The sequence below is a fragment of the Gnatocerus cornutus genome, chromosome 2, assembly GCF_029298725.1.
Source record: "Gnatocerus cornutus isolate USDA-ARS CGAHR chromosome 2, icGnaCorn1.1, whole genome shotgun sequence".
Classification (NCBI taxonomy): domain Eukaryota; kingdom Metazoa; phylum Arthropoda; class Insecta; order Coleoptera; family Tenebrionidae; genus Gnatocerus; species Gnatocerus cornutus.
Window position 1 is genome coordinate 9,014,890 of NC_142234.1, and position 24,386 is coordinate 9,039,275.

At 38.0% G+C, this 24,386-nt stretch overlaps 1 protein-coding gene across 2 annotated transcripts in view; it reads right to left on the reverse strand.

Annotated features, from left to right (window-relative positions):
• Nucleotides 1-24,386, reverse strand: part of LOC148178726 (uncharacterized) — a 60,211-nt gene that overhangs the window by 5,370 nt on the left and 30,455 nt on the right. Inside the window, exon 2 of one of the 2 annotated variants that reach the window (XM_088030502.1) lies at nucleotides 17,587-17,759. In XM_088030502.1, coding sequence (XP_087886628.1) covers nucleotides 17,587-17,759 — 173 coding nt within the window. Of the gene's footprint in view, nucleotides 1-17,586; nucleotides 17,763-24,386 lie in introns of both variants that reach the window. The other variant, XM_088030501.1, reaches the window with a different exon arrangement.

The following is a 24,386-nucleotide window of genomic DNA, read 5'->3' on the forward strand; positions in this document are numbered from 1 at the left end:
ATGACGTATTAGCGCAAGATCAAGGGTGCAACGGCTATTTTCTCTGAGACCTTGTAACTTTTAAACTTTTTAGCACTTTCGTTATCCACACACGAACTTACATAACTGCATTACATTACGTGACGAATTAGGCGCGATATGGATTATGTATTATTTACACGAAAAATTTAAATAACGATAACCAAATTATCAACAATTGGAACAATTGAAATAACAATCGCATCATTTTTTTAATAAATTTTGTTATTTTCAAACAATTTTACTTTAATTCGAGTTGTCAATTCAATTTATTAATTTATTTCAATTTATTATTATTCTGAAAATATTTTGACAAAATTACCTCACCAAAATTTGTGAAAATAAAAATAAATTATTATCTATGTTAAGTCTGTAGTTAAATTTTGCACTTTTTACACTGTCAACAAGTAGACGCAATAAATATTTCAACCCAGAATTAACGTCGTTTTTACCAGCATATTTTTTACCATAGTCACCAATTTAGTAAAATAAAATAAAAGTTCTTTTCTAAATAAATAAAAAATTCTGAGAAATTTTAAAGCAGAATTGTCGACTGTTATTTCATGTTTGTGAAGTTGGTACTCCTGATTGAAATTTTTCTCATAGGGTAAACATCGCAATGACAGTGAAGTGGTTTCAATGTGAACAGGTGAAATATTCTACATTATTTAAATTTAAAATTGCTGTCTGAATTCTTATTGAAGCTGAAATTTTCTGTAATAAGTATATTTGCCATAGTAACGCCAGTGGCGTATCGAACTTCAACGTGCAGTAGTGAATGACCAGGTAAGTACATTTTTATTTAAATTAAACGTTCCAGTGGTTCATCAGACATTTGATACAAAAATTGAGAACTACTCTTTTTGAAACCGTACTGCTTTGTTTTCGCCCCAACAACGACAGGGCCCCTTTCCCCTCGCCGGACCGGTGCATCATCATCACGAGTGCACCGTCGGTCGCCCAAGGGGGTTATTAATTGCAGTGGGGTGGGCGGTACGGATGCAGACAGACATACACGCTCATACACCTGCAATCCGACCGACGAGTGCTCCAGGCAGGGGGCGACTGCTTACTTGCGCCAGACTGCAGCCAGACAGAGCCAAGGTCGTCTGGGCCCCCACCTCGCCCCGACTCAATGTGACCCCCTCAGGGTGGCTTCGTTGCGATGGCCGGTGTAATACGCGCGACGGACCAAAACGGGAGATGTAATGGACATTCCATGGAATTTCACCTAATCTTATCATGTCACACTTTAGACTTGTTTTGGCTGGTTCTAACAAATAAAGCGCAGATAAAATTACTCATCGAGGAAATTTTGAAGACTCGAAACTGTCTCTAGGTTATTGTTTGAGTTGCATTTATATTTTTATCTAAATTCATGCAAGCATGTCGTCGACATCTACTTATGTAATTCTATTATCAAGAGATAGTTTTATTGACATTTGTCTGGTTTCGATGGGATCGATTCAGGGACTAACCTCAATTTTTGGGCGCACCCTAATTAATTAGAACGCATATGATCGACTGTTATCGGAAATTCTAATGAAATGTAATATTGGCTAATGTGGTTTAGACGTCCTTATCTATAATTATTTGATTTATTTTTGTGACCACGACATGTCAGACTGATAGGGTTTTTACGGCTACACAGTTGGGTATAATTAAACATTGCTATTAATAAAACGCCACTGAACTTAATTATCTTATTAAGACAGCTTTTCTGATTTCTTATCAGTGAAACTGAAAATTTCACGTATTTTATCAATTTATAAATCCAAAACACCAACAAATTAATTAACATTTTATTTTAACGACCCCAATTCTAGAGTTTATCTGCATTGTATTTTAATGGAAATAATTTGTATGCGAAATTTACATGTTCAAGTAGCTGGAAAAGTTAAATATTAAATTAATTTGTGATTAAATTTACATTGTTAACCTCGTTTTAAGTTTACGAAGTTCCACCTGTCACATTTCTCCTTTCTGCTCATCTAACACGTGCTTTTATTTCGTCTTTAAATGCTTATCTTTACTTTCTCCATTCTTATTTAAGTGCAATTTATCAAATGGCAGGTGTTTTTCCCCAACTAAACTCTTGGTTTTAAAAATTACGGTCCATTAGCGAAAACTTTCGTATTTCTTTGCGACATTCGGTGGAAAACGCGATTGTAAATCTTAGCAGCCAACGTTCGACTATTTTATTTATTGTCATTCAAATTCCTCCAATGACGTCTTCCCAGGTTTATCAAGAGAATTAGTGAAGTTAGGTTATGGAAATAGATGCAAATGTCAAACATGTAGATAATGACCTTGTTGACAGGCTAATTTGGCAGTTCTGAATTAAGTTAGCACAGGGTGTTATTTAAATGCTAAGCAATACATACTCAATTGTTAATTATTTCTATAATGGGAGTTATAATTGTGGGCTAGGGAATTAAGTTGATCAAACTGTATAATACGTTGGTTGGTAACTGTTGGAATAAAATTTGGAAACTCCAACAGACTGATTTGAAGTTGCTTAGATCAACTTTGCATTACGAACTTGAAAGTTGGAAGTCGAAGATCTAGTTCTCATTGTTACCAACCTGTCAATTTTTTAAGGTTGAAAATCTAAACAGTCGATTGCTATTTTTGGACGAACAAAAGCAGGAAACAATAGTACAATTTGATAAAGGTGGCAGACTTGAATTAAATTAAAATTATGACAATGATATATTTTTTGTCGTTAAGTTGGCATAAGTAAGAGAATTTCTAACATAGTTGCTAAATTAGTAAACATAACTCAAGACAATTTTTAAAATTAACGAATCGAATTAAATTTAACAAGAAAAATGTGAAAGATAAAACGTGGTCGTAAACTTTTTCGTCCTGTTAATGTGCTGATTAACATGACTTGGTGATTTGAGACAAAATAGATAAAAAAAGGTCGAATGGGTCAGGTTAGAACCCCAGCGAAGTAGTTTTTGATTTGACCTTTGGTAAGAGAAGCCAAGATCAAAAATGATTTCATTCCCTTTAATTAGGAAATAAAACACAAACTAGTTGATTAATTACAAAAATGACGATTGCAAGTTCGAACTCGCCATTACCTCTGGCAGCTAAAAAAGTTTAGACTAAACTCTTTCACTTTACGGTTTTCTTCAATGCAGCCAATTTCCGGCACAACATCCTCGACTTATTAGCGCTCTCCGAAGCAATCAGAGACTAAACATCTCAAGTCAATATAAATACAATACAACCCTCGCACCGTAACAATAACAAACAACCGAAATTCCTCAAATGTCTCGAGCTCATTATTAACACCATCACAACTGGAATTAATTTAAACAAAAGCGGACATAAATCTACATGTAAACATGAATGTTAAAACGAGCGATTCGCCTTCAGTAATTCCCAGACTGTGTACTTATCGCTCTTTTTTTGCTAATGTACACATCTTTATCATTATCTCGAAAGATGTTCTTAGAACTATTAAGTTTTCGTTTAATTTTGTAAATCACAAATTTATCGCAGACGAAAAAAAGGAATCAATCGCGAGTGGTGATAAAAATCGGAGTTTTGAATGATGTTAATTTCACCAGTGGCGGGGTTAAGAGTGAAACACACGTTGTTTTGGTAAAACGCAGACACAACATTGATAAGATAGTTATTGGGAACGCATCGGCCATTATGTTAATTAATTATATCTAATCGAAAAACAGGAAACTCATGCCAACTGTAAATGGGAAAACAGTCAAATAAATGGGGGCTTTTGTCCCATTTAAGTTGGCGCTAAAGAAACACTTGTTACATCCATGAAAATAACAAATGAATCTTTGTCACTTATCGTACTTTGACATAACAGACGATTGGAAAAGCAAGAATACGAAGCTTTTTATTATTTATTAGTTTATTACAGTTCTCACATACCATAGGGGAAATCAACCTAAATGTGCCTATTTCTGCCGCAAAAACACAAACAAGAGTTTCATTTCTCTTATTACTGAAATTCTCGCTATACACGGTATCACGGTAATTTTGACATTTTGGCAAAACCTGCATAATAAAATACCGTCTGAGTAACATAACGCTTGTAAGAAAACCTTCACAAAAGATTAAGATGAACTTGACATTTTTTCCAGCCTACCACTGACATTTCCAGTTAGATTTAAGCTAGGATTTCTAGCCTACAAAGCAGAATTTACGTTCCGCCACTGCGTCACATCCTCGAGATAAACTTTTTTTTTTCAATATCCTGTTGCATTGAATTAATAAAATTTCACGGGTTTCATTAGTCAATAATAACAATAACGTGATAGTCGTACGGTATTGGCCCATTTCGTCCGACGAACGGTTTCGTCGACGAGGCGCCGCTGCGTCTGCCGGAACCGGAACAACAGAACGGACCGTAACGGTGCTTTTTTTTCGGGGGCACATATTTTTCGGTAAAGCATCGAATTCCCCACGGACGTCCTTGAACGATAAATCTTTCGTTGGTTAATAGGAAAATAGTGATGACAGAGGCGGCGCATATTCGGGGATGATGGGTTTTTCAATCGGCCTATTTCTGTACGTCTTGGCATGCTCGTTTTTATTATGTCTAGACTCGTAATGATTACACAGTAAAAAATAGATTCCGAGAGATGGATTATAAATTCTGGCGGCGGGATATGGAACAAATTATGCCATAAATATACAAAATGATTTTGTAGAATGTCGGTGTAAAAAATCTAGCAGTAAATTGGGTGCAATTACGAACGTTACAAAACTCGTAATCGTCGACTAGAAGGTCACTACGATCTGCATTAATTATTAATTACTATGAAGTTGCCAGCGGTCCACAGTGCACAACCACACAGAAAATTACCTTCCAGGTCAAAGTTACGCTCACATCTCAATCGAGTAACCACTCCACACAAAACAAAACAATTAATACCTTTTTGTTTAGAGTAAGTTTTTGTCGCATGACAGTGAGGCACTTTCGCACCGCCTGCTTGATGACACTACCGGCCAACTTCGCGCCGTTCTTCTTCTTGTCGATGACCGTCATAGACGACCGTTCGTTCGAAACTGAGTCGCGATCAAGTGTGCCGCGGCGAACGTCTAGACAGTTGACTATCGCTCGCTCTCCCCCTCCCGACCGTTACGGACGTCACAGCCGTCTGTGATAAGGCGGCCCTGAATGGTGCACGCCGTCATCCCATATGGCCCACTTCGGTGCATTGTGGCGGCATGTCACCTTATCGGCTTTAAAAAACACCGAAAGGTTAGAAAAACACCATATGGATGGGGTTATCGAGACGGCCGTGATTCAACATGGCCGCGAAAAGGGAGACTTTCGGTTTCTGCCGATTTCGCCAATTAGCGGACGTGCGCAAGGTCAGCTGATAAACAAGCCATCGCGCCATTGGATGTCGACCTGGCGGAAGAAAGCGTATTTTGTTTGTAAACAAAGGCACAACACAACAATCAAAACTGCACAAAAATTATGAAAAATCGGATTGATTTTAAAATTAAAGCAAACTCAAAAGTAGGTGAGTCAATTCTTTTTAATAAATTCCCCCCCTCTGAATATTCAATTCATCCACAAAACTTTCCTATTTCGTGACCATTCTGATAAATATAGAACACAAAACAAACAAATTACTACGCGGCACACAGGTGCAGACAACTAAGAAAACGAAAAAACAAAATGATAGTTTGTCCTACAACAGTGTTATATATTTGCCACCCTGTATATTTCCATTTTCATTAAACTTCCCCTTTCATAATCCCTCTTCCTTTCCTTCCTCATCTTCCGCCCCAATATCTATGGAAATTCGGGCCATTCGTAGCTCCGCCACCATTCACAAACTTCCCTTTTTTGCGTCAGGGGTAGTCAGTATTTCAGTTTTTTATATCCACCCTGACATTTTTAATATCAGGTATAACAATGGCATTCTTTTCGTAATTCGGCCATGTTCTTGCCTCTAATCCTGTCACCTTAGCAACAGTAATTATTGTTTCACGGTTGGTAACACTGATGATGTAACACGATCAGACGGATATTGTGTACATTAGAAAATGATTTAATGCATAAAAGTTCCCAAAATAATTGGATTAGTCTGAGTACTCAAGGGAAAAGTTCGAATCTAGCTTAGTCATTTTTTCTGTTAGTATTAAAATTACCTTGGAGTTATAATTCAAATACTGCTTCAGATTAGTTTTAATAAAGCTTTAAAATCTAAGGCGGGTTTATTCGTGAAGAACTAAAACTAGTCCCGGAATTTACAGAGTTAGTAGTACATTTAATTGTACATGTAATGAAGCAATTTGGTTGGCAAATGCTGTATACTAATAACTAACTAAATAGGAACTAAGTATGGGCTATTTTAGAAGGTAATAACAGAGCGAAAACGGTAATTTACACAGTTCCAGTACCAAAATTAGCATAAAAATTTGAGGTGTGCTACAATTTCGGGGAAAATGTCAAAGTAATTTTAATTTGGTATTCGGTAGGTAATGCTAAAGTCGCGACAAAAAAAGTCTAAACTTATTTTTGGTGTACTGTAATTTAAATATCCAAATTATGAAAAAAATGCAAAAAAAAATAATTAAATTACAATTTTTTATTTATTAATACATTTAAAAAAAATAAATAAATAAAAGACATTTTTTGTGTGCACTTCATTATCGATTTTTCGTACATCTCTGACAAAAAGTCATATTTTTGGATTTTAAATTTGACTATGCATTCACATTTGAACATCTTTCGCTGATATTGTTTTGTCTAAACGATTTCCCATCTCAAAATTTGTAAACAAAAAAAAAACAAAAATATGTACCTACACAATTTCCAAGTTTCGTCAACAATTGTCTGTAGGTAAAAACAAAACTTAAAATAATTAATTTAAGTGTAACTGGGAACAGTGTTTATAAAACATCTCAAATGTGTGTATATAAATCAGGAGAACAAACCGTCAGAAGCCTCGAGTAGTCAAAAACAAGTTAATATTTTGTTTTAAATTCGTATTCGTGTGAAGGCAAAAGTTCTCCAAAAGCATAAAAAACATTTCATGGAATTGAATTCAACAGAACTAGTACAAAAAATATTACAGCTATAACGAACTCTTAAGTCACCGATGATTTTCTTTACAATTTAGTCTCTTTATAATAAGCATATTTCGGTCATAGCGAGGTGAGATAAAGCCCAATTTGGAGTGTTATTCTCACTTTCGAGTTTGTTTGATACAAGTATGATTCGATGGAAACATAACATTACGAATTATTACTAAGAATGTTACTATAAATAAAACAAAAAAAGACGTGCCTAATATCATAATTGAAAATTGGATATTTATAAAGCAACCTGGAAATGCTTGATGCTTTTTGTTTTTTTATATGGTGTGATTTGTATATAAATATAAATAATTAAATGTCTATGATTTCAAAATTAATAAGTTATTTCGACTATAACCACTGAATCGAGGTTTTACTGTACTTATATCAAATTTGAACTTCACAGAGTCCCTGTCAATCCAGTCTAAAAATACGAAATATACCTACTGATGCCATGTATTAAACTTTCACAACTCTTGCGTCAACTGAAAATAACTCAGTTTTTCGTTTGGAAAGTTTGATTATTTTAATCCGCCACCGGCTGTAACCAGACACGAATTTATTATCCTCCGTTGTATAAAACAATAAAATGAAGAGATTAATTTACATTTCCAATTTTCAATGAAATATAATTCCCCCACTTTGTGGATTATGGTACAATTTTATTTCGTCGAATTAGCGTAATTCCCAACATAAAGCTTGCTTATTATAGTGACACATACATAATGCACATACGTCTAGACAAATAATAATACCTCTATGAATTATTATTTACTTCATTTTTCCTGATTCAAAATTTATGAAATGTTATCTAGAATACTGAAATTCTCAGACACAGTTTAATAGAGCATAAAGATGACATAAAAATGTCGAGACGAAATAAAGATAGTAAAAAAACTCACAAAAAGAAAACAAGGTTAGTCGACACTAAACAAAGTTTTGTCTGTCAGTCATTCTCAATCTCTTTAAAGTCTGATTTTTTTGTAGTGAAAGCACTGAGAATTTCCCAAGAGTATAAGAGCGTTTGTTTCCGTGGAAAGTTTAGTTTCATCATATCACGATTAGGTAGAAAATCCACCTTTTTCCTGGAAGTGGCACTGATTGTCAGATAATGTTCTCGGTAATCTAATCACAAGATTTGCTTAAATAAAACCTATCTGGTGTCGCAGACAAAAAAATCGCTAAATTACCGTAACGTAGGAAATGAGTAAACATTAGTTCTGTAAACATCTGTTACGCCGGTAATAATCGAAATGTCGTAAAGGTATTACACAACCGTCTAGTCTCCACTTCCATAGCTTTCCGAATTTGATTCGTCATCGATTCCACCGACTCATTATTTTTATCTAACGCTTCTAATTAACGTCGTTCCTATTTTTAGCTCTGAAATTTATAATGTGGCAGCTCTGTGATTGGAGGTTATCAAATGTATGATTGTTCCGTGGTCAATGTTTTGCAACCGAAGAATAACCACACGCTCTAGCTTCTGATGGGACGAAAGAAAAAACGAGGAAGCAACGACAGAATCGCGTGTCTTCTTTCAAAGGGATATTGACACGCAAGCACGCCACTGCTTTTCAGTATTAGCGGTAGATTGAGATTTTCGGGGCAAGTGTTTCATCAACAGGTTCTTACAAATTTCATTAGCAGCTTCGAGTGCCGCTCCCGGGTTTGAAAACACAAATTATGCTTTTTTGGGGACTTCAGGGACTTTTCCCTGGATATTTCCATCACAAGTTTGTGATTTTAAATTTACATGTGATTAAAATAGTTGATTCCGACAAATGCGCATTTCGAAGTTTTCCAAATTGTCGCCGATAACCAGAATTAAATCAGGAAATTGATAAGAGTAATTACAAACTTTCTCGGAACTGGATTAATGAGCCGGAGGTTCTATATTTGAAAAATGGCTTTTCCGGCTTCCTAATTCCCAAGGGAAAAATTGAGAGTTTGAAGGACTACTCCCTTGAGTTTTTTTGGTTTGTGACCCTCGAAGGACGGGTTGTATTCCAATATTTAAAATGATTCAATTTTTCCCTTGTTGAAGTTTATTTGATACGAAAATTTGACGTTGCGTGTCGCAACGAAATACCGACAGGGTTATTACATTTTTGTATTATTATTTTACTGCACAATTACAGTTATTCTTGCCCCTAAGACACAACATATTCGAGCTGTCATTGTCAACAACTGTAGAGAAATTTATATCATCAGCAACCCACGATTTTGTAGCAGTAATTACTTCTCGTGTTTCGTGAAAAGAAAATGAAACTACTGGAAAATCTTACCATTAATAGCAGAAATTTCGTTTTATTGGATCTACGATCATTCATTAAAATTCTCCATAAATAAACTGAAAAAGCTCCTCCACCAAAACGCAGCTGAACTGTTCTGAATGGTTTCTTGTCTATTTTCATCAAGATTCTTTACATTTTTATAATACTGCAGAAGAGCTCAAACAATGCAATTGTTTGTTGCCTTCATATCTAACTCATTATTTTCCCCTTTTCTAAATACACGTGAATTCTGCAAATATGAAACTTTTTAGCAACATTTAATGCATCTTTCGTCTTCCGCTCCAAATTGTCTCAAAAAAGTTGTGAGCATGTAAAAAGAATCAGCTCTTGTCTGCTACAGTATAGTTTGACCTACGACCTACATTTCAACCTTGACCACAGGTCAAATTTCATGCAAGCACGATATGTCTGAAACTGTTGCTTTTTGATACTTTCGTTTAAGTTTTTTCTTGGTAAAATCTCTTATTTGTCTGTTTCGGTAGTTTTGGAGTGGCGATTAATCCTTGTCATTCCTTGACATTTCGCCTGTTTTCCGCGGAAAAATCGATTTCCAACTCCCGTCTGGCTCTAAAAATACCAATCCAAAATTAGGTTTTTATTTCGTCTAACTGTAAACTCATTAAATCGATTTAAAATCAGCTCGGGCGCGGTGTTAACCCAATGTCTCTACCAATTTATACATTTTTTATCTCGACAAAACTCGTCGTTTTCTTTTTATCACTTTCCGAAACGTTTAGAACTGCTGACTATCGAATTATCCGTTTTAGTTTTATGCCTCGAGGGCATAACGTTATCAGCGAAAGCTCCAAGCTCGTTACATACCGGTCCCAAGGTGGCTTTGGATTTTGTGCCAAAATAAAACGAGGATTTTATTGTGCCTGGTCGGTAAAAAAAACGCCTGTCAATTTAGGGATTTTGGCGAGACGGTTGGTAACGGAATCTGTTCTGTAAATGCGGTTTTATGAATATGAAAGGGTTAAAGCCCTGGAGGGTCACTTCTTGATGATGATGGCGGTAATTGCAACCTTACAGTTGTACAGTTTGTCTGCAAAACCCATCAACTGTCATTTTGTGGCAGTACACAGAGCTACACTTATAATTTATAAATGAAGGTGTTGCCAACCGTAAATTAAACGCGTCAGGGGGAAATTACAACCGATGTTTTTTGTTTTTGGGTAAGTGCAATTTGTACGTCCTGCACATAGACGCTGGATATGGACAATGCACTTGCGTTGGTACACCTGCATCGTTGTTAATATGCACTGTAAAAACAACTTTATCGTTCTGGAAATAACAAACATGTTTTTCATTCGATTCCAAATAAACAACATTATTAGTCTTATAATAATGGGAATGATTCATAAAGCAACTTTACGCGAAATTCGTCTCGCCAAAAACATCCGTTTTTTTTTGGTTGGTATCACTGCTAAAGAGAACCAAACACGATTGCCGTAATAAAACGTCTCAACTTCGAACCGAATAATAGATTAATAATTACTCGAGCGCCGAGATAAGCCGTGTACGCACTTAATTAATTGAATTATTTTAAATAAGATTAATTAACGCGAGTTCGCAATTCAAACCATTTTCGCCATTCTGAGCAATAATAACTGCTAACGAACCGAAATACCCCGCTAATGAGGGCCTGAAACGTCCAAATTTAGAAACTTAGAAACTTACTGTTGGCAGCACTGTCACAACCATCTGTTCGAACTTCAAAATATTGACGAAGGCCAGAAGAAACATGACTAATGAATATGGCGTTAATTTGCAGTGCTACCAACCGTACTTTTATCTCGGCGCGTTTTATCGAAAGTTATTAACTAGAAATGCACTTTATCCATAACGATAATGATGATGGCCGCTTAATGTCCATACTCGACAGGTTGGTTCTATTTTTCACTTTTTCCATTCAAAACAAGACAAGCGGCCATCTTGGGTCCCAAGATGTCGGCAACGGCTATGAATTGAAAACCGACCAAGTAGGCCATTATCAATCTGCTCAAGCTCTGTTAAGCACCTACTTAAGAACTATGCACCGTGTTAATGAGGCTTTAAGCGGTAGAATCAACGCCGCTGCACGCGCCTGAAAATCACATTTTCTCGTGTCATTTGAATTGCTAACAGCGTCCTTGTTTCAATTATTCAATAGATCTGTTTGTAGGTCATCTAAGGTTATTAAAAATGTAGAAAGAAAAGGTGAATGAATATTGTAGCGACGATTTGAGTTGAATGATTTAGCAAGCTTCGCGAACAAGGACTTGCAAGGAGATAATTTTCGTGAAAGTGAAAGGCGAAGGATGCTAGGTAAACAGTTTATACTCAGAAGGATTTACAGTTTATGCAATTAAGTAGGTCCATAATTAGAGAATTACAAGAATATATAAAATGAAGAGTTAGTTTAATTTTTGAATTACCTTTGAGCTAGTTTTTGTTTTACTTTCCAAACAAGGTACATACATAGTTTTTCCAAACGTTTTGAAATAAAAGAAGTTGTACATATTTATTTATATTCACGTTGTTAAATTTTGGAATCCTCCAAAAAAAGTATTACCGGGTGTTTTATGTAACGTTATTGAGAGTTGGTTAAATTAATCATTGATCAGCCGAGGTCATTTTATACAAACCCAGAAGTGGGTAATATTGATCTTTGAAATCATCTTGAATCCCAACTTCAAGCTGAACTTGCAATAGCAAAAATTCCTTGAGAAAATCAAGCGTGATGACATGGTCTGCACTGCCTTCCTTTCAAAGTTATTTTAAAACCACTCTGTATACGCTGTGCTAATTTCCCCTCAAGTGCAAACACAGCCTCCCAGCATCGACCGCTCTGAAAAAGGTCAATAGTTTCGTCCATAAACCCTCGGAAAAGTCCCGGAATTTCCCTCCGGATCCGCCCGCCCATTCTCTCGAATGATTCATCCGACGCTTCTCTCCTGCAGGAACATCATTGACCGACGTCGTAACTTTCACTCTCTTTCCGTCGCGACGCCGCGCCGCGAACCACCCGCCCACGCCGCGTCGTTCTCACGCAACGTAAATTTAGGTTAGGCAAACTTTGATGGTCCACTTTGGGAATAATAGATGATGCGGTTCCAGACGCACGGTGTCAAGGTGACATTGGAGACGCACAAACCGTCTCTGTTACAAAATCGATGGTACAAGTTTCCTAACCCAGTCTGGGTCGGCATGATCGATCCTAGAAAATTTTCGCAAACGACAAGGTCACCATAGACAGGTCTTATCTAATAACGGAAGAGGTGTCAAATAGAAGACGCTAAAGCAGCGATGATAAGAAGTGTCGGATAACGATGATGGGTTAGTTGGGTGTCTTGGTTTTTCCAAGGACTTTTGTTTGTGTCCTGTTCGACCTGTGATCCATCATCCTGATGCCCAATTACGAGGGAACAATCAGGAAAACATGGTTGTTATGTCACATAACTACTCCTTTTAATTAGAAAGCGTGGGCGCAGCTCGAATGCAACTTTATAGCAACAAGAGCCGTGCACAACATAATTTAAAACCGCAATAAGCCAAGGTCGCAGACGGAACTATGATGATATCATCGGCGACTTTTTTGCCTAATTACACGCCACACGCAAAGCATTCAACTTGTGCAAGAAAATTCTATTGTTAGCTTGTAATGCGTGTATGTCGGCTTTGTACGTGTTCCATTTAGAAGACTTCTCTGGCTAGAGCCATCAACGAGTTCATCAAGCTACAAGAAGCAATTAAGTACATAAGGGAGATGGAAAGAAAATCAGACACCGTGTTATTATTTAAATACATGTATGGTAATTGGATCGGTGGATTAAGAAAAAGCGGCTTGTTTTTGATCAGAGAGCGCAATTTATGGGGTATTTGATCAAGAGCGTTCCACCGACGGAACTTTGCGAAAAAGTTTCCAAAGAGTTTAAATGAATTTCCGTGGGTGTTTATTGTAGAATCAAAATTAGCCTGCTGCGCCTTCGTTACCAGAAGTAAAGCTTTTAAAATTCTCAGCATCTCGGATTTAAGATTTTAATGATGCTTTCTTGCTCTTCTTAAGTTATACTCTCGTTTCACTTTCATTTCCTCCTTTCAGCCCCCCTGTGAAAGGGCAGGCCGAAACTCAAATTATCCGTCCGAAATAGTTGTAACGTTGCCTCTGAAAGCTGTAAAGTTTCATGAAATAACGTTCCGCGGCTGCTGCACCGGCATAAATCAACTTAATTCGTCCTTCATGTGCATGCGATCAATTTTAACGAGTAATAATACTAGAGACTCCTGCAACCGGAGGCTCCGGGCGCCCTCCGCGGTCACAGCACACATGTCGCCCTAATTAGCAATTACAGTCTCAGTGCAATCAATCGCAACCGCTTTCCATTCGATCCTAATTACCGTGTCTGAGGATTAACGGTAGACACGCAACCGATAACGACAACTCTAAATCATCATCGAAGAGGTTCGACGACCCGGAACGCTTTCCAGGATTATTTCGGAAATTTGTCCCTTTTGACCGCAACCGGAAAATTTGCACGGGCTTCCTACAGTCTCGTGGCCAAAAAGTTTGAATAGAAAACGGGGGCGGTTTGAGAAGTGGTGAACTTCGACGCCATCTTGAAAGTGGAGAAGAGAACAGACGGGTAAAACCCCAAAGGTCAGACTGTGGAGTGCTTGAGGTTGAGGAGTGTATGGAATTTTACCTCGAGATCTGTACTCTGCGTTAGACACGTATTAAAACCGAGAAAGAGAAATTTGGGACTTACAGCGGTTTGCTTCTGATTCTGACAGAGACAGCGTATTTGTTACCAGGAAAAGACCCTTCGCATCGATTATGAAATTAAGGTCAGAAGCATTCAATTACAGAGCTGACGAGATTTTTAAACTAAATCTAATTTCTCCAGATTTTCAGTGTTTTCACGGAAAATAGACTATATTTTCAACTCTGCTGGCCAACAGGCATGACTACCAAACTTTTTCCATTAATCGTTCTCGTTTTACACAGAAGATGAAGACAGAAACTTAAAAAGTTTTACTAACAGTAATAAGCATTGCTTATTTGGCTCGGTAGCAAAAGTGACCACTTTCAATACCGCTCCGATAGCTTTGATTTCCCTTTCACACGTCAAGTTCTGTCATGTTTACATCTGCTCCCCCGCGCACATCCGCCTTCAACCCCTTCAGAATGAGTCCTCCCTGTGAGAATCGCGTATGTGCGTATCGTGCTCAACCAAGTGCGTGCGGAAACCCCTTTTGTCTGGGTGCTCGAGGCCACGAGGCCACGTCCCGTCTAGTCGGGGGTGTCTGATGTCGGCGTCTGTCGTACCCCTCCGCTAACGACGCGCCACCGTCGCCGCACCCTTTGTTCTCTATCTTTCTCTACATAAATTTGATTCCGACCCCATCAATCGAAATGATGCGGTGATGTCGATGGGAGGAAAAAGCTCGCACGAAGTTTAGGCTCCGACACCGTTTGCGAGATGAGAAGACAAATGAACGGTTTTAAGAGATAATGAACGAGTGTTAAAAAGTCAATGTGAATTTTAAATAATTTTTCGACTGAAAACACATTTCCAAACGAAATTCGATATTTTAAAAATACGAGCAATCATTTCAGCAAACACTGTTAATTCACCGTGAGCTTTATAAACATCAAAAAGCTTATTTCGTTCAAATCCATAAACCTAATTTAAAAAAAAAAAAATTAATCATGTTCCGTCATGAAACGAAACGAGATTTTAAAGATCGGTCCTGATTAAACAATTTTCTGTGAAATAAATTTTTGTAGATGTGGTTGCACACGTCTTTTTTCGCATTACCGCCACATCCGCCGCCAGTTGAGTTTGCAGAACGCCCCCAATCCAATTTATAAATTCAAAGCTTTATGTCGCTTTGACAAATTGAGAGTGTCTGTCTAACCATTTTCTCTAAAAGCGTGTTTGACGAAGCAGTACGTCGCCGTATTCGTTATATGATAAAAGAGCTGTGGACGGAAAGGAGTGTTATGAAAATTTCAGAGCACATACTTTAGGAAATGCCCTTAGGACTTTGTTCGCGGAGGCAGTAATGCGGAAGCGACGTAATGAGCCGAAAGAGGGACTGAACGCGACGCTGATACACCAGAATCTTAGATAAAGAAGAATGGAATTTCCGAAACAAAAGGGGGTTAAAAGTCGATAGTACATTTATGATCAAAAGTGTAGAATGTAGGCTCAGCTAGCGAAAATAATCCAGACAACGAGGAAAGTTTTTTCCCCGAACATAAAACAGACAAATAGCACTGAAAACCGTGTCTATAGCAACACGCAATTTCCTGGAAAGATTGACGTTTCAACGAAGCAAAGCAATTCTTAATAATCCCAAAGAAATCTACCAAAAATATCAAGGTGACAGATCACTTTATTCTTCGTAAAAGGACGAAAGCTGAGCACATCCACGCTACTTTTGTATACTGAAGGAGCTTTTGGTAATTTTCCGCCGCATTCAAGATTTCTAGGTCACTTTTAGTCAGTGAAAATTCCCGTTGACATATAACGCGACTTTTCTAACAAATTAATGAAACCTGAAGTAACATCTCTCGTTAAGCTCATTCCTGTAATGTAGAAGCAGCTTTTGCTGCCTAACTTTTAAAGCTCTAAATGTGAATATAATCGTCCTCTTGTCGGAACTGCGCTTTTGCAACTACTCTTTCATCTCCGAGTTCAACACTCGCTTTTTTCCCGGAAGTGCGCCGTTTTTCCTCAAAAAAGCTCTCGTTGCGTTGAGCTTACGCGCGAACGTGCCAAGAGGCAAGGCTACAAACAAGGCTGCCGTGCTCCTTCTAGTAAACAGGGTATTTTGCAGACACAACAATACGAAATGATACACGACGACCTCATTACAGGTTATGTACCGTCTGAGTCCGTCGAAGGATTCGCGTAATCCGCTATCGCAACCGCCGAGGACTTTTCCAACCGACACGAGTTCCTTCATTAAAATTTTCGCAACACTGCGAATTCTCCGACGTTAGAAAGTTTGCTGGCGTTGTATTTTAGTTGCTCGGATTTGTACCTACCAGTGGGAGACTGTTCTTTCACGATTCTATGAAAGTATTATTTATGGTTTTAATCTAACGTGATGTGCTAATTCTCGTGGGAGACGAGAACAAACGCAATCGGGCGTCATAAATCGAGGCGTATCATCGACAGATATCTATAAAATGCTGGTGAATTTCGAAATACACCACGTTGAAGGTGCACCAAATTCGTTTGGCTTTTTCCGAGATTTCCGGGAGAATTTTTAACTATTTTAGCTTATGTTCCTTTTCTGTTTCCAATTGCACCCCCAACTCTCACGGCACTTTTAATTACATCACGTAATTCCAGCAAATCCATACGCAAAAATCCCCGTCTAGACCGCCCCGATCACGTAACCACCCTCTCCGAATTTAATTTAGTTTGACACGACGCCGGCTCTAAGAGGCTCATCACAGCTTGCACGAAACCCAAAACAAACACGACGTTGCATTTTTGGGATTAATAATGCGTTCGTGGAAGGTTTAGGTTAACAAGTGGAATTCTTCAGGGGCAAAGTAAAGGTGCGAACGGTGTATACTGTCGTGAATAATTTATCAACATGATTCATGCATTTAATTTGGTCACAAACTTTCAGTTTCCCACAATGTTTTGTTGTGCATACCGAGGTTTTAGCATGGATGTGTGCGTCTCGGTACAGCAAAACCGGGCGAGGTTATTTATTATAGGGTCTTTTTGGCAGTCAGCCAACAACGTTTGTACTATACATTGTAACACTAAGTCTTGACTTTAATTAATAACAGGCACGCGGCGGTGTCCGTCTGGGGACAAGATGCGCCAGGAGTTCAATTATTGTTCACAGGTAAACTTAACAGAAATGTTTTGAAAGTAATCAGGAAGCATATTCCATTAGAATGGTAGTTTCTAAAAACCTTTCGGATTCTTGAAACAAAAATGAAGCTCATTAGAGAACCTAAAGAAAATGTAAGACATTAAAAATAATCTAGAAGAAACTAGATCTTCCTTTTAACTTTTTGTCCTTGACGGCACAAAACGGACATCGATGGGTACAGCGTTTTCAGCTGACTTAATAAGTGTGTGCTCTTGCAGCGTATCCCTTATTGAACATCTGCAAATGTTCCCGCTGTTGGGCTGTGGGGGCAGCGCAGAAGGTGTCAAGGGGTAGGGAAAGTACTTACGGGTGCGGTGGTCGGTGTTCGCGCGGCGTCGTGCGGATCGGCCGCCGTGCCCCCGTCTGCTGCCCCCTCCCCAGCCACTGGGCGATAATGGCTCAGCACGCACGTGATGAGCCCCAGCGCCACTGTCAGCACAATTGCAGACAACACCAGCACCAAGATGCCCAAATCGCTCACTGCTGCAACAACACACAACTTAGAAAAAAGGGGTATAAAACTCAAAGGTGAGTTGCGTAGATACACCGTTTGAAATTTTCAATTATCGTTGCGATAATCTGGCCAACAACCCTTAAGTATTTTGTAACCACTTGTTGAAGCGACGTTGCAAATTGAATTGGAAGCCACACCGCCTTATTTACATTTTTTTATTATTAAATCGGTTTTATTATTCCACGTCCAAAGTTGAGTCTTTTTCCGCCCTTCGACCACCTGTTCTTCCCCAAAAAACCCTAAATTCAGGAAACGGGGTTGTTTTTGCGCACCTGCAACCCTTCCGGAATAAATAGCGTTTAATTAAGGTTCTTAAGGGAGAGTTAGTGTGAAAACAATTTGTGATTTAATTAGAAGGCACCGTTTGGGGTGTTCCTGCTAATATATTTTGTACATCACCGCCTGTTTTCGGAGATATTTTTTATGGGGGTGTAAAACGATGCTTTATAAAGAAGATATTAAAAAAGTTAATTTCATGGAATATGCTTTGAATAAAATGGAATTTAAACGAGCGGAGAAAATACTAATTTATTTTTTGTCTTTGACAGTTATACTCCCATCAAGGAGATGTAGTTCCGGGGGGAGAATTACGGTTGGAAAAAGTTTTCAACACAGGGGAAACGCTCGTCGGCGTAACATTTATTTAAGAAAATTTCAACGACTGACAGCCGATTCACTGTAAGGAAGTTTTTAGAGTTTGGAACTTTTTAGGGGCTCAAAAGTTTAGATCGTTTTTGGACGCGTCTCCGAGAAGGAGGCGGAGGATGACCACTTAAGGATTATCGACAAAAAACACTTTGTGAAAACTACTTTCAAAACAACAAAAAACATAAGAGGACTAAATTACCATGGTCTCCCAACTGCACAAACACTATTTGAAAATATTTTTTCATTGCAAATCCAAAAAAGCGCTAATTAAAAAAGTCTGGATCTCACACCAAACATATTTGCCCCCGAAATTCGCTGGCTTGTTTACAGATTCTCCTCGAGTACTCTGGCTGACATTGAACCGGTGTCGGTACGACCCAGCAATGAAATAAAACCGAAATTTTATTTTGTCTGGACCGGACAAGTTGCTGTTATATGCAAATATTGGCCGTTTCTTGCGGCGCAAAAAGACAACAGTTGTGTGCAGCATGAGATTGTGCTTTTGGAAATTTCGATTTTCGAACGGTGTGGCTTAAAATAGCGACTTTTTACCAGCGTGTTGACTTTTCAACACCTTGAGAAATACTTAGCTTAAGTAAACATGTCTGAGGTGTCACATACATTTTCATCTCGTTTGATCGACATCTTTAAACTTACACTAGTGTTGCGAGTATTGTGACGATGGGTGGTGTCGGTTTTCGTTTCGATGAAGAGGGGAAAACTTTTTTAGCTTTGGAGAAATTGTACAAATGACGTGCTTGTTTGTGTAGTTTCAACGATAAGGCTGTTATCCAAATTGCGGAAAAAATCAGAATTCCCGGAAATGGTTGCGATTTTTCACGAAATGAGATAATGCAGCTATGCAAATGGAAAGGAGGAAAATGCGGTTGCTTATCGGTAAGCAAAGTAGGGCAAAAGGTTGGAGAGTGGAGAATGTGGAAAAGTGCTCGAAGTGCTGATAGAACGTTTTTTGGGTCAATTGATAATGATAAAAATTTAGCAAAAATCCTAATTTGATTATACGGAGTTTTCCAGAGTTTTGGCGAAGTTACTTGAGTACAGAGAGTATACATATTTTATTTGTGGAAAAAATGGCATCGTACGTTGGTGAAAAACTCGAACTTGATCGAAACTCGATATCTCGCGTACATGTAACCTACGCGTAAAATAAAAGACCAGAAGTTGGTTCTCTTTGCCGTCTTCATTACTTTTAATGAAAAACTGAAAAAGTCAATGTTTCACAATAATTACAGCTCATAGTCGGTCATTAATTTCTTCATCAATTCTCCAGTCTATAATAAATTAGTTCGATTCTTTTTATATCGCTTTCATAAAAAAAGTAATAAGCACTTCCATGCTCCGAATGTAGTTACAACGCCCTAATCATTAATGAATGTCTTCCAACTCGGATGTCACCCCTTTTCCATCAAAGAAACCTCCCTCTTTCGTCTCTTTCTCACCCGCTGATGACGTCACCCAAAAAAACCGTCGATTAATCTCGTCGCATAAAAATCCGACCACAAAATGACTTTGAGACGATCTAATCTAAAGGTTGGCGCAATATCGCAGTCTAGACGCTCCTATTCCGTTCTTAAAACAATATACCGTCTCTTCACATGTGTTGTAAAATGTACGTGTGATAGAGAAAAGTGTGTCATAAAGGTGCCTCGCTCTAGGTCACACTGTCTGGTCGAGGCGGTTTTAGTGACCAGACATATCGATTTGGGTTGGCTGCATCCATCCCTCCACGAGTTGAATTTGTTGATCTGTGCTATTTGGATGGGAGGTAGCGCCCGAGGCGACGATGGGATGAACCAGGAACCTTCTCAAAAGGACCGTGGTCAGATGAATATGGAATGTGACATATTATTATAGGCGAAGAAAGTCTGGCCTTGGGACCTTCAATTGAAAAAGCTACATCAATAACGAACTTGTCGGAATTTTCGGGGTGTACTACATTCACTAGTGCTGTAGGTAAGGTGTTTTACGTACATACAGGCCGGTCCAAAACATAAAGATTTTCGAAATTGTTTCTATTGCTACGATTTTTACAGATGTGATAATCATACGTATATCAACTGAATGGTGTTATGCAAGAAAGATCCAACCTACAAAAATTTCTTAATGTTGCTTTTCGCGTTATTAAATCGATTAAAAGTAGCACTATTTATTAAGCCTCATATAGACCTAAAAGTCTTTAAGCTAATAGTCCAACTGAGGTAGCAACATCATTGTTACTGCAATTTTACGCCATAGAATCGGTAAAATTAAGGCTTAAATGGCTATGATTTGTGACTTTAGACGACACTGCCTGGATCTTTGTTGCGTAACACTATTCAACTGTGAAATGAATAAAGATCACTTTTTTTAATCCTGCTAATAGAAACGATGTAATACATAATATTCCGCTTTTCTTAAAAATCAATCACTTGAATTGAAGAGTTTTATATTTTATTTACTCACTTAGTTTCTTTTTACTTTTAATTCTGGGGTTAAAAATATAAATACTTTCAGTTCCAAACTTCATGAAATATTAATACGGGATTTGGACATTTGTATGTATGATTGTTAGTTCTAGGAAAATTGTATTACGTCAAATATAACCCTTCTAAATCGAAAATGTCTTTAATCAATTTAGACCACAATTAAAACTTTAGCTTACTTTATTTTTTAAGAAGATGTACAGTTAGATCATGACAATCGCAAATCAAGATTCCACTTTGTAATTCTACCTTGGGTGAGCATAAAAATTGTCTGGGAATGTTGTTTAACCCTCAATTCATTTTTCCATCATACAAAAACTTTTAGCTTAAAAAAATTACGACTGACTTTTAAAATACTAAAAATCAAAATTCAAGTCTCAACTCACCTCTTTCATCACACACTTCACTCACAAGAAAATCATTTCCGATCACGAAATCACCGTTCGCCGCCAGTGGCTGTTTCACAACAATAAAAGCAGCATTTGCATATTTTCATTTTGCAATTATGTTTTTGTCGGACGATTTCAGACGGTGACATACATTCTGTAGCAGTGAAGGTTATTCAACTTGGACAATAAACTGGCGTTTATGCCTTATTCGTAATACGAATTGCCATTTCGGATGGCATATAAATGCCGGCATGAATCGAAATTTGTCTCTAGGGCCTCTGTTTTACAGTCCTTTTTTGGCGAGATAATAAGGGTTCGGTAATATTTTTTTTGATAATGCCTGTTCTACCAATGGGATTTCAAAGTCAGGATTCAGTGCCGGCCGGTTCGCGAATTATTTACGGGCGAATAAAATTCGTTATCGCTGATGCGTGACCTTTTGGGGGAGAATAGGGCGAAATTATAAAAAAAGGGGATTTTATGGTTTCTGCTCTTTTTGTTTCTGAATATATGAGCGATGACTGATGAGTCTGCGGTACAAAAAACAGCAAAGGTAGGTACAAAAAATACCTTATCTTGTTTGCGAACACTTCCAAATTTCGCCGTTGAATTGCGCAAATATTTACTTCTGTTGCATCTTGGATAACGTTCGAAAATAAATAAACACCTGTATACAAGGAAGAAAAACAGATTTCCAAGGTCAAAATAGATACAGAGTGTTCGTTTCAATACTGAGATGATATCGCGGCTTGAATCTAAGCACGTGGCAGTGGATTGGCAGTGGCGTCGATGCAATTTTTTACCATTCCGTCCCTGTGGGGATCGTGGCTAGACACAACACATCCATGCACACGTCCTCTTAATAGTACCCGCAATATTATGATTAGTCAATAACCATAAAACACATATCGCGGCTAAATAACTTCCTATTTATAATGTACCGTCTAGACGGCGGGTCGATATTTCGGCGGAGGCCGTCGACAGATGACGCTCGCAAACGCCGTCTGCTTTCACACGTGACCGTCCGATTGTTAATTGATTGGCACGTGTCGCCCCCGCCCCCAAATCCGAATCGAAATCGATCGGACACGAGCGAAAAATGTGCACGCGCCCGTTTATAACAGACGATTCAGAAAAGTTGGCGTTGATTAAGTGCTAATTATAAATAGCTGAAAGTGCACAAAAATAGCCGCCTTCTATATTTAAAACGGATTCCTTGATGATATTTTTTTCGTGGATATGACGCAGGTGAATGATTGCTTGTGTGTTAGGAATTACTCGGCGATCGGATTAACGGTGTGAAACACGTGTAAGAGTTTGTTTTATTACAGCCGTCGGGGGCGCTTTTATCGTTTTTAAATTAAACATTTTTACAGCCATATACATAAAAATGAAGCGAACGACCCGAGACAGGGGCGGCTTTCGAAGAAGGAGCCTTTTAAGTTGTTAAAATAGTTTTACAGCGACGTTTACTTCAATTTCATTATTTTTTCAATCAAAAGACTGAGAACAGGGACGGATTACAAGAGGACACGTGTTCTACACGCTGGAACATAAATTATTCAGGGTTATAGGCGAAAAGGTGAAGCTTCAAACGGATCACCGATTTCAAAATAATGAAGTGTAAAAGTGACAGTTTTTATTGCATTTTTAAGCGCTTTCCGGAAAAAGTGGGCATAAAGATCAAGTTAAGAGAGAAAACGAGCGTGGAACTACAAATCGCGCCCAAAAAACTCCCAAGAGCTTCATATGTATAGTAACGAAAAACGACTCCTCAGGTTGCGACCGTGAAATTTCACGAATGAAAACAAAAGACAAATTGAGATACATAGCAATTAACATGAAACAGCCTCCATAAAAATCCAATTAAGATGCAAATGCAGCTGCCATAAAAATTTTACTGACGGGAAAATTCAATTACCGTAAAATTTTAACGAAACATTTAGGTTAAATTAAGATGTGAGGGTTTCAAAAATCAAAGCAAAAGTCCGTGTAAACTGTTATAAAACTAATTAGTGTACCAACTGCTGAAGACAAATCTTTTTTTACTTAGTTATGTCACTAGTTGGCACAGCAAGTAGAATCGGCACAATTCAAGATGAAAGAAGTCATTCACTAGTTTTTAAATTTATAAGACACATTTATTGTTTATTCAATTTTATATAAAGTAATCTAATTACGCTGTTGCTTTAGTCGTTATTTTTCGTATTGCGCGATCATATTGAAGCCATTATCAGTTTGTCAATAGTACGATACTTGGTGATCGTGTAGAAAACATGAAAAAATGTAAAATCTAATAAATTAATTTCGTGGATAAAATAGGGGAGAAATGTCTGGAACATTTTATTTAATAGATGTATATCTTCTAGGTGTAGAAAGTAACGAAATTTGTATTTTGTGCTTTCCATCACAATTGTCTAAAAGTAATCTAACAAAAACTGTTTTTCTTATATCAGTGTCCATAAACCTGATAAAACTTTTTTGATATTATTCCCTTGGTCACACTCCTTAATACATTTTTCCCAAAGCACAATTCCGTTGGCAACAAGTGTCCACCTATTACCGTTAAACCTCTATCTAAACCGCGCAAATCTCTAACCCTCTCCCTTGGGGCAATTTACCCCTAATTTCGTCCCTGTTCTAGAGAACCACCATAAATAACCATGTCCAGACTCGGCTCACTTGGCAAGAACAATTTGGCAATAACAAGTGGCCCCCATTATCCACTCCTCGCAAAAAATCAAAAACAAACAACTTTTTTACCATCGCCCCCATCTAATCTAGTTCCAAATCGTTGCCGTCTCACGACCCATAAAGTAAAAGTCCCCATCAAATCTAATGGGGGCCGTCCTACTGTGCACCGTTTGTTTTCTGTTATTGATCCCCAAGAGGAAAAATAGCCAGATTTGGTGATGTGAAAATACTTGGACGTTGGGTAGACTGTTTGGCGTCTACGCTTGCATTTTTGCCGATCGTTCTATTTCGGGGCTGTTCTAAGAAACCCGTCTACTAACAAACCGCAAAAATGTCCATTCATCGAAGTGCGTGACATTAGGCAGGGGAAAACTGAGCC